Source organism: Myotis brandtii, unplaced genomic scaffold (genome assembly GCF_000412655.1).
Source record: "Myotis brandtii unplaced genomic scaffold, ASM41265v1 scaffold133, whole genome shotgun sequence".
Lineage (NCBI taxonomy): Eukaryota > Metazoa > Chordata > Mammalia > Chiroptera > Vespertilionidae > Myotis > Myotis brandtii.
The window spans coordinates 824,756-836,463 of record NW_005354718.1 but is presented as its reverse complement, the minus strand read 5'-3'; the positions used below and the strand labels follow the sequence as shown (position 1 = coordinate 836,463).

General features: G+C 38.7%; 1 protein-coding gene across 1 annotated transcript in view; it reads left to right on the top strand.

The window, feature by feature from the left end:
* The window catches only part of FSIP1 (fibrous sheath interacting protein 1), a 182,372-nt gene that overhangs the window by 10,434 nt on the left and 160,230 nt on the right, over positions 1–11,708 (top strand). The window contains exons 4-5 of the mRNA XM_014534772.1: positions 3,117–3,271; positions 5,098–5,191. Of these exons, the coding sequence (XP_014390258.1) occupies positions 3,117–3,271; positions 5,098–5,191 (249 nt within the window). The remainder of the gene's footprint in view (positions 1–3,116; positions 3,272–5,097; positions 5,192–11,708) is intronic.

The following is an 11,708-nucleotide window of genomic DNA, read 5'->3' as shown; positions in this document are numbered from 1 at the left end:
GGGGAAAGGGGAATGGGAGATGCGGGAAGAAACTGGACAAAAATTGTGCACCTATCGATGAGGACAGTGGGTGGGGAGTGAGGGCGGAGGGTGGGGTGGGAACTGGGAGGAGGGGAGTTATGGGGGGAAAAAAGAGGAACCAATGTAATAATCTGAAAAATAAAGATTTAATTAAACAAATAAAAAATAAAAATTTGTCCCCCCCCCCCAAAACAAAACAAAACAATTCTGCTGTACTAGTATACCAAAATGTGAAGGTTGTGCTGAGGAAAAGTACTTGTGTGATAGTTTGAGAACTGAAGTGGCCACTTTTTAAATGGAACACCATTTATTTATTTATTTATTTTATTTTTGACAGTGTTACAGATGTCCCCCATACCCCCTTTACAGAGAGGAAGGGAGAGGGATAGAGAGTTAGAAACATCGATGAGAGAGAAACATCGATCAGCTGCCCCCTGCACACTCCCCACTGGGGATGTGCCTGCAACCAAGGTACATGCCCTTGACTGGAATCGAACCTGGGACCCTTGAGTCCGCAGGCCGACGCTCTATCCGCTGAGCCAAACCGGTCAGGGCTGGAACACCATTTTCACTTGAAAGAATGACCGACAGAAAATCTATTATCCTTCAGACTTGGGTATTTGGCATTCATTTTTTTAAAAATCACCTGGCTAGTGTGACTCAGTGGTTGAGTCTTGGCCTATGAACTAGGAGTTCAGGGTTGGATTCCTGGTCAGGGCACATGCCCAGATTGCTGGTTCGATCCCCAGTGGGGGGCGTGCAGGAGAGAGCTGATCAGTGATTCTCTCTTATCATTGATGTCTCTATCTTCTGTTCCCTTCCTCTCTGAAATCAATAAAAATACATTTTTTAAAAAAAAGAAATGATATACATTAATAATACATTACCTCAAAGAAGACATCTGACAGTATTTTTTGTCAATGATAAAATTTGAGCTTTTAAGTGAAAGGTGGAATTTTAGAAAACTTATGTATGTCCATGTGAGCTTGACAACTTCCTAATACTTAGACTTTTCTGAAAAAAAAAAAAAATTGGTGGCCATCTTCACAAATGTGATTTTTTTTGATGTATACTGAAATGTGTTAACATTTGAAGGTCTACATAATTCAGTGAACCACTGTTTTCCAACTGACCAGTGCAGGGTAAAAGACCCATTTAACATGAAAGATAGATCCATGGATTTTAATGGAACAAATACAAAAAGTTCACTAATATGGTTACAGGTTTTACATTACAACTAACCTTTTAGAAACCACCCCTTGTTAAATTTTTATATAGTGTCAAAGAAGAATATTCACCATTATCTGAAAAGGCTATTAAATTTCTCTTTTTCTTTCCTACTATATGTCTTGTGTGGCCAACTTTTCTTTGTGTACTTTAACTAAAATGACAGATTGCTCTAGATTGATTTGATTTCAGCTATCTTCTATTAATCCAGATATTAAAAAATTAAAACAATGCTATTCTCAGTATTTTTTTGAAAAATATAGTTATTTTTTAAAAAGTATTATAGTTATGTTAACATATAATTAGTAATAACATATTTATTTAAAAATGAATAAATGTTTACAATATTTTCAGTTTTGATTCTAATATTGTAATTATCAATAGATATAACTCACATCAATAAAAGCTACTTTGGATTCTGAGTAACTTTTAAGGCTATAAAGCAGGAGTGGGGAACATCTGCCCACGGGCCATGGAAGGCCCATGAAATCATTTGATCTGGCCCTGCCAAGGCATTAGGGGTGAGTTAATTAAATGTTTGACCAAATATAAGCAGGCTAATTTTTAAGTTGATAATTGTGTATGGCGAATGATGTTATAAATATCCAAATGACGCTTGGCAGAAAAAAGGTTCCCCACCCCTGCAAGAGAAGGTGAGATTCATAAACTCGGAAAACTGCTGAGTTCGTATAAATTTGGAATGATATTAGCTTTCAAAGTAAGGCCAGGTGATTCAGGATTATAGTCATCAGGAAACAGGTATTGTAGTTGAGATGAGCTGTAACCCAGTTTACATTGTATTTAATGTTGTTTCAGTACTGCATGATGAGTTACTTCAAAATGCCTGCTCTATAGACCACCTCTGTACATGGAGCCTGAGCATGCTAGGATTTGCGGCTGGGAATTAGAACTAGAGGCTATTGCATTTGAAGTACATACGCATAAAAATGTGCAGAGCCTCCTTATTAATATGATCAGTATTCTTTTTGGATAAGCTTATTCCCTCTGAAAATGTTTTAATTTCCTTAAAGAGGAAGTAATATACATTATAGAAAAACATAATTGAACTCTTTGGATTTTCAAAAGTTGCAAAATTTGGCCTTTCTTAGCATAATATGCCATTTCTAATGATCTAAACTAGGGTGGCTGAGCCTTCAGAGTTTGAGCAGTTATGCTCATTGCCAGATGATCATCTTTCATCAGACTTCACAGAGGAAGTAACTTAAAACTTGAATGATGAAAATTCTATAGAGTCCCTAATTTCAAATAAGTTACTTCCAATTATCCACAACTCAAGAACATTTTTAGGTACCTCAAGAAAATCGAACAAGTGGGAAGGGCATAGGTAAAAGGTGTCTGGTTACATGGAGTACTTTTCTGTATTAGTTTCTATATGTTGGAACCATTTTGTGTCACTAGCATGACAAGTTCCATTTCACTGTATCTATAGCGTACATGCCTTCTCTCTCAATTAGTCTGAAGCAGCTTTAAGATAGGGTTTTTGTATTATTCCTTATTTGTTAATTATATGAATATAGAAGGTATAGCAGAATAAAGGAGAAATAATTTGGGAATTAAAATCACACAAGACCCACTTCTGGGTTCAGTGCTGTAATATATTAGCTATTTAAAAGGATCCAGTTATCACAGCTGTAAAATAGAGATACATGTCTATTTCACAGGATTTTTAGATAATTATGTGAAAAACTACATGTGAAAGCACCTATGAATCAAGATACTTGACTCAATGTTACTTATTACGATCAGCCATAAATATTTGTTGAATGAAAGAAGAAATAGTAAAAACAAAACAAAGCTTTATGGTTTTTTTAAACTTCAAGCTTATTCCTACTTTCAACACAATATAGATGAACCCAAATTAAAAGAATTCGATTCTCAACTTCAAGATGCGATTCAGAAGATGAACAGGCTTGATAAAATATTGATGAAGAAACAATATAGAGAAAAAGAAGTTAAGAAGCAAGGTCTAGAAATGAGAATAAAGCTATGGGAAGACCTTAAGGTAAGAATTATATAAACACATGCTGACATGTAAGAAGCCATTTCCTCTGTGATAAGTAAGAAGAGCACAGACTGTGGTAGTTACTGATGTGGTCTGCTTTTATTGATTTATTTTGTGGAGGAAGGTAACTTCAGCATTCCAGATTTTAGGCACTGCATTGGCACTGGTGTGTTCATTCCCCACCAACAGCCCAGTAGGCATCCTGTTTCTAATTATTATTTGAGTAAACTTTTGTGACCAACAAGTGAGGAAGTCATTTCATATTCTGGTCAAGATCTCCTCAGGAAGTTTTAAAGTGCTTGAGGTCTGGGACCACCTCTCTTTGCTTCTGTCTCAGTATTTTTAGTGCTCGATTAACTTTCCTTGGCTTTCTCGGACCTCTTATTCTCCATAGTATTGAGGGGCGGATATTGATCAGATATTGGCACTGACTTGATATATAGCTGTTGGCTTGCACTTAATTTTCCCTCTCAAAGGAAGAGAACTTTTAGGGTAAGGAACATTGAAATAACTGGTTGTTTTTGATACATTTCTCCTGATCAAATGAGGTAACTTCAGAGGAAATTTTCCTGACAATAATATGAATAAACAACATGGTAACTAAGAATATATTTTTATAAGTTCCCAGGAAGACCACTGGGATGAAAAATTTTTGTGCACCGGGCCTCTAGTATTTTTATAAGTTCCCAGGAAGACCACTGGGATGGAAAGAAAGGAACCTACAAAATGCAGTGCTTTAAACTAGAGAAATAATTAGTGTAAATTTTAACAGAAAAAAATTTACCTATCACTTATTCCTGTTGAATTTCAAAGCAGATTTTTTACTTGCTTGGAAACAAGAATTACAACTGGAAACATAATAAAATACAGTAGTAATCTTGAAATGTCCTGAAATTGTAATTTGATAATGTACTTTTAGGTTACTCATTAGTTAAAGAAATATTAAACAGAAACTTAAGTAAATTTAAGTAAGGTAATCCTATGTAATAAAAACCTAATATGCTAAGTGACTGACCAGTTGCTATGGCGTGCACTGACCACCAGGGAGCAGACGCTCCAACTGGGGTCTGGGATCCGGACTGGGTGAGATGGGCTGGACATGCCCTGGAGCCTTCTTGTAGTCCCTCTCCGCTGGCCAATCTTCCAAGATCCCTCCCTGGCCATTCCTGATTGGCCCCAATCGGGACTGGGTGAGAAGGGCCGGGCACGCCCTAGAGCCCCTCTGCAGTCCCTCCTTGGCCCCGATCATGACTGATGGGGTCCCTCAGCCTGGCCTGCGCCTTCTTGCAATCCAGGACCCCTTGAGGGATGTCAGAGAACCAGTTTATGCCCAACCCCCTCAGGCCAGGCTGAGGGACCCCACCAGTGCACAAATCCATGCACTGGGCCCCTATTTATGATATAATGTTGGACCTTATATGTGACTCAATTTGGGAATACTTGACAGAATTTTGTGGGGACAGGAAACATTAATAGAATTCCTAATTAAAGGAATAAAAATGACCTAAATCTTATTGTTTGTATGTACAAGATTGGAAACCAAGTTGAAATTTAACAAAATGTCAATGCTGCTTTCTTTTTTTTTTGTTAATCCTCACCCGAGGATACTTTTTTCATTGATTTTTTTTAGAGAGCGTGGAAGGGAGAGGAAGAAAGAGAGAGAGAAACATTGACGTGAGAGAGATACAGTGATTGGTTGCCTCCTGCACGTGAGATTAAGCTTGCAACCCTTCAGTCCTTGGGCCGAGGCTCTAACCACTGAGCATCAGCAAGGGCCGATGTTGCTTTCTTTTCTCATATTTAAACTTTAATTTCTCTTTCATTAGTCTGCAAAACATAGGGAAGCTTTGCCAAGTAATGAAGAAATGCAAAATACAAAAAAGTTTCTAGCTTTGACTGCTGCATCAGAACAAACTGTTGGTGAGTAAAATTAATTCATCTTTATTTTTATCTCAGTCATAGAATGTTTGGATTAAGGTAAAATTCCAAATTCAGTTATTTTTTTCTTTTTCTTCATGAGTTTAATTCTTCATTAGAGGAAATTATCACATTAGGTAGGATTATATGGAACTACCTTAAGGTTAGGTATGTTTCAGAGTTTTTAAGAACTTATATCTGCTCAAGGGTAGGGGGACAAGGCAGTGAAAAATTGGGAAAAAGACAAAGTATGTGTTTGCCTTTACTTCCAGTGTGTCTTAGATGCCTCTAGACACCCAGTGTATGCAGGCAGTTCCCTAATGGCCGAGGATCTTCCCACAAAGTATCTCACTCAGGCCTCTGCAACCCCTTTCATAAAAATCCATTACTGATTTGTCCTATTTCTTGTTCTCTAACAAACCTGCTCTTTTGAGACCAGTCCATTAATTTTGCACACATGTTTCTATTTCCTCCCTTGTGTGTATGTATATTTGTGATTTCTCTCCTCTTCATCTTCCTTTTTCTTCTCCTCCTCCTTATTTTTCTTTTTATATAGAACTATTATGGAGCCATGTAATCTATTTAACTTACTTGCCTGGTATATAGTGGTGAAAATTTTAGGGATTTGGGAAGCTGTTGGTATTTTTTGGCAGGAAACTTTTGAAATCCTTTAACCTATCCTATATAATAAAAGACTAATATGCAAATCAACTGAATGGTGGAATGACTGGTCGCTATTATGTGCACTGGCCACCAGGAGGCAGATGCTCAACGCAGGAACTGCCTGCCCCCTGGTGGTCAGTGCGCTCCCACAGGGGGAGTGCCGCTCAGCCAGAAGCTGGGCTCACAACTGACAAGCGCAGCAGCAGTAGCGGGAGCCTCTCCAGCTTCTGTGGCAGCGCTAAGGATGTCCAACTTCTGGCTTAGGCCCGCTCCCTGTGAGGAGCGGGCGTAAGCCATCAGTCAGACATCCCCCAAGGGCTCCTGGACTGTGAGAGGGCACAGGCCAGGCTAAGGCACCCCCTAGAGTGCATGAATTTCGTGCACTGGGCCTCTAGTATCACATAAGTGGTTATCTAGTATTGCTTGGGCATTAGACTGGCTCTAAGCAGGGACCTCTGATTTCTCTGAGAATCCTGGAATCCATTTTTTTTTTTTTTTTAACAAAAGGAGTGTCTAACACTTTAGAATCCCAGGAACCTGCTGCAACTCTTTAGCATGAACTTTGATGTGGATGAAATTCCTTTAGGTCTATTCCTTTCCTGCCCCAGCATTGAGAGCTCAGAAGTTGCTTGGGCCAACTCCATGCAGAGAGAGAATGATGCTGAGCAATTCTGCCTATAGTGAGCTTAGTAGTCCCTCCAAAATTTATGTCCACATGGAACCTCAGAATGTGACCTTGTTTGGAAATAGGATCTCTGCATATGTAATTAGTTAAGACTAGAGGCCCTGAGCATGAAATTCGTGCAGGAGGATTGGTCCCTCAGCCTGGCATGCACCTTACCAATCCGGGACCCCTCGGGGGATGCCGGTTTAGGCCCCATCCTGCATAGGCAGTTGGACATCCCTCTCGCAATCCGGGACCACTGGTTCCTAACCACTTGCCTGCCTACCGGCTTGATCGCCGCCTAACTGTTCCCCTGCCAGCCTGATGGCCCTCAACTGTCCTCCCCGGCCAGACTGATGGCCCCCAACTGCCCTCCCTGCCAGCCTGATGGCCCCCAACTGCCCTCCCCGGCTGGCCTGATGGCTCCCAACTGCCCTCCCTGGCCCACCTGATGGTCCCCACCTGCCCTCCCAGTCGGCCTCATGGCCCCAACTGCCCTCCCCTGCTGGCCTCATGGCCCCTAACCACCTCTGCCTTGGCCCCCGCCACCATGGCTTTGTCTGGAAGGAAGTCAGACGGTTGGAAGATGTCCAGTCTCCTGGTCTAATTAGCATATTACCCTTTTATTAGTATAGCTGAGGTTATACTAAACTAGACTGGGCCTTAAATCCAGTAATTGGTGTCCTTATAAAAAGAAAAGACTAATAGAGGCAGAAAAACAATGACATAGGGAAGGAGGCCATGTGAAGATAGAGGCAGAGATTGGAATAACCAAGGAACACCAGGATTCTGGAGCTACAAGAAGCTAGGAAGAGGCAAGGAAGGATTCTTTTCCAGAGACTTCAGAGGGAGCATGGCCCTGCCAGTACTTTGATTTAAGATGTCTAGCTTCCAGTACTACGAGAGAATAAATTCCTGTTGTTTTCAGCCACCCAGCCCATAGTAATTTGTTACAGCAGCCCTAGGAAACTAATACACTGACTATTCCAGCTATCTTAGTGCTGGACATCTGAATGAAGGAACAATTTTGGACATTTCCTCTCTAGCAAATTCCATTTACATAATAGCCAAGGGTACACCTATGATCCCAGTAGAATGCAGCCAACCCAGCCGAGGCCCCATTCATGATGGAACAGAGAAAATGGTTCCTGTGGTGTCCCTCAAATTACTGACCCACAGAATCATGAGCATAATAAAATGGTCATTGTTTTATGCCTCTGTTTTGTTGAAAAAAGAAAACCCCACACTTTTTATTTTGAAATAATTTTAAAATTACATAAAAGTTACAAAATAATATATAGAGCTCCAGTATACTTCTCATTCAGCTTTCCCTCTGTTAGCATCTTGTATAACCTTAGTATAATGATGAAAACTAAGAAATTAACATTGGTATAATACTATTACTTACACTACAGACCTTAAAATTCATCAGTTTTCCCATGAATGTCCTCTTTACTTTCTAGTATCCAATCTAGGATCCCATATTGCCATTTAGTGTCCTGTCCCCCTAGTCTTCTGCAGTCGGTGACAGTTCCTCAGTCTTTCCTTGTCTTTATGATCTTGACATGTTTGGAGAGTATTGGTCAGTTATGTTATAAAATATCTTCCAACTTAAGTTTGTCTGATATTTTCTCTTGATTCGATGGAGGTTATGCATTTTTGGCAAGAATACCCCAGAAGTGATGTATTCTTCTTAGTCTGTCTTAATATTTCTGCCTGCACTGATATTAGTATTTCACTGTTTTTATTATTATAGCTTTGTAATGCATTTTATTAGAACAGGTATATTGTCTTTTTCAAAAAGTTTTTTTTGAATAACATGTTTTTCTCTCTCTGAGAGCTGTTCAGCAATGACTACATTATTTAAGAAAAAAGACTGCAAAGCACTTCTGATAAAAACTAGAGGTCTGGTGCACAAATTCATGCATGGGTGGGGTCCCTCGGCCTGGCCAGCAATCGGAGCTGATCAGGGCTTCTTGCCCAGTCCCAATCAGGATCCCAGCAGCAAGCTAACCTACCAGTTGGAGCGTCTGACCCCTGGTGGTCACTGCTCATCATAGCGACGGGTTGATCGGTCGGACACTTAGCATATTAGGCTTTTATATATATAGAAGCTTTTTTACTAACTTAAATGTCTAAAGACTTGTATGAAGATAATCTGTCTAAAAGTTAAACTTCTCATATTTTCTTTCATGTCTGTCTGTAATTCACCTTCATAAAACTGATTCTCCACCCCTATTCCAAATAAAAAACATGGACAATGTCAGGAATGAGGTTCTGGATGCTATAACATTTCAGCGTATGTCCCCCAAAAATGTATGCACACTTTTAACAACTGATAGCTCAATTGATGTTTTTTTCTTTTTAGATTTAACCCATTGGGATGAATAATTATTCAAAGTGTGTATACTTTTTTCAGGGAAACCCAGCATTTTAGAAAGTAGAGCTAATGGATGAGGCAATAAATGAAAGGATCAATGGTGGCCTTTTGACTTTAACCTTTTCAGTCAGAGTTCACTACCAAGTGAACTTTTGGCCTGGGAGTACAAAACTTTTGCCCTTTTTTCAAAATTAAGTCAGAACATCAAATACATTAATTTTTAAAGATCATGGCATGTATATTTGCCTTAAACCTGTAGAGCTCACTGTTGTATCTCTAGAGTCACATGACTGCTATAGGCCCTATAGATAGTTACACTCATGTTAGATTAGTACTAATGTTCTAACATGGAAATTAGGTGGATTTAATAAGCTGAAAGCTGGAGTTTCAGTTTCAATTTTTAGATTTTGAATTCGTAGTTATTACATATTGGCAAAGCAGATAAGATTAATGAGATTTATTTATGTTTACCTTCATTTCATTTAAATTATATGTATTTATTATTTATAAGGTTTATAAAATTGATTATTATGTATTGGTGAAGCAGATAAGATATATAAGTAGGGTTGATATACAAGAAATGGGAATAAAAGACAGTGAGGTGAACCAAATGTTTCCATACATTTTGATTAACTCACACTTGACCAGTTCACCAAAATGAAGAGACAATTTTATTGTATTACTGTTTCTTCAGGCTTATGATGCAAAGAGAAAAACAGAAATCTCTTGCCCTGTGTCTCTCCATGAATGCTTTTTTTTTAAATCAGGCAAGCGCAGAGTTCTTATATGTTGTCCAGTAGATGGCAGCATCTGGTTAAAATGCATTCTACTTTGAAGAAGTCACTTGTAGATGTTAGAGCCAGACATTTTTGGACTTGAACTTTAACACACATGTATAAACATACCCAAATCTACTTTCTACTTTTATTCTTATTTTTTCCCTTTAAAAAAGTGAGAAATTCTTAGGATGAGTATTCTTCTTTCTCTCTTTCAGTCTTGGACTAGTGTCAGAATGGCACTTCCAACCTGTTTTCTAGCCCCTAAAGCACAACATATATCCTAGTCCCCTTCTCACATCACAAATAGCCAATAGCAAAGAAAAGAAAAAAAAGAAATTTGTATTTGCTGTTGAGTTATTTTATTTTATTTATAGGCACTGAACACAAATGAGGACTGACTCCAAGAGAAAGATAAAAGCCAAACTAAATTTTTTAAAATCATATTTTGACTTTATAACACAGAGTTAATAACCTCAAGTTTACTGAGATTTTGAAGTAGACAATATTAGCACTTCTAGAGATTTTGGTAATATTTTAAAAGTCTATCCCACCCCATTTTTGAGGGATCACTTTTAAGTTTTTCTAGAGAATGTTGTGAAAATCAAAACTTTTTATGAGTTTCCCTTCGTTTTTAGCATTTATCTCATGGACAGATAGAATTTGATACTCTGAGACAGATACATCCAGTGATAGGATGTTTGTTATTGGTGTTTTTCATAGAGGTTATACTTTTTTATCTTTGTGGCCTCTGTGTTTCCAAATTTATAAGTGTGTGTAAAGGCACAACATCAACATATTAATTAATCCTGCCTCTCAAAATCTGCTAATACCTCTTTTGAAGTGCTTTTCTGTGAAATTCATGTATGTGATACTCCTACTGCTTTTGGATGTTAAGATTAAATATTCCAAGAAAATCTGGTAGTCTCTTTCTGCTCTGATTTGCAGAGGACTGAGGGAGAAAATTATATAACTGTGCTAATACAGCTAAGGAAGTTTGGATTTTAACCTCTGTTGGATTCTCAGTCCTGCCTAGCAATTTCTTTTGCAGTCCCCAAAGTAGCTATTCCAAATAGTTACTATGCATTTAACCTCCTATTCTCTTTTGCAAGCTCTTCACTCTGGAAGTCTTACTGTCCAGAGAAAATGGATCAAGTAGGTGGGAATCCTTTCCATATTCTTTCTTTTTGTCCCTAAACTGCACTCTAATTGTGCTCCTCCACCTCCCTTAGATGCACTTCTAGAAGGTGAAAATCAATAACATCTCATTCTTTTCACCCTGCCCCTTACTCCTGATCCATGAATCACTCAGTCTCTCACCTGGAGCTTCACCCTCTCTCCTTTCTGGCTCCTTCCCTTCAGTTTACCATGCTTAAGTCTTCTGATCCTAAAACAGAATCAAAGAGCCATCAAATCAACGGAACATACATATGAAACCTCCCGCTCAGTTCTTTATCCTACTCCCAAACATACCATTCAATTTTCTTCCTCTCCTTAAAGGTCAGACTTCTCAAAAGAACTTACTGGTGCTCCCTGGTCAACTTCCAACATCTTAATTTCTCAGTGTTATGTATTTTCTCCTATACTTTATCAGTGGTCTTCCTAAATTCTCAATCTAGTGACACACTTCCAATATTTTTAACTTGTATTCTTTATTGTTTAAAGTATTACATATGTCTCCTTCCCCCCCTCCCCATTGACTTCTCCCCGGCCGCTCCCACCTCCCAGCATATGCCCTCAGCACCCTACTGTCTGTGTCCATTGGTTAGGCTTATATGCATGCATACAAGGCCTATGGTTGATCTCTTACTCCCACTTCCACCCTCCCCTTCCTTCCTTCTGAGGTTTTGAAGGTCTGTTCAATGCTTCTCTGTTTCTGGATCTATTTTTGTTCATCAGTTTATGTTGTTCATTATATTCCACAAATGAGTGAGATCATGTGATATTTATCTTTCTCTGACTGGCTTATTTCGCTTAGCATAATGCTCTCCAGTTCCATCCATGCTGTTGCAAATGGTAAGAATTCCTTCTTTTTTA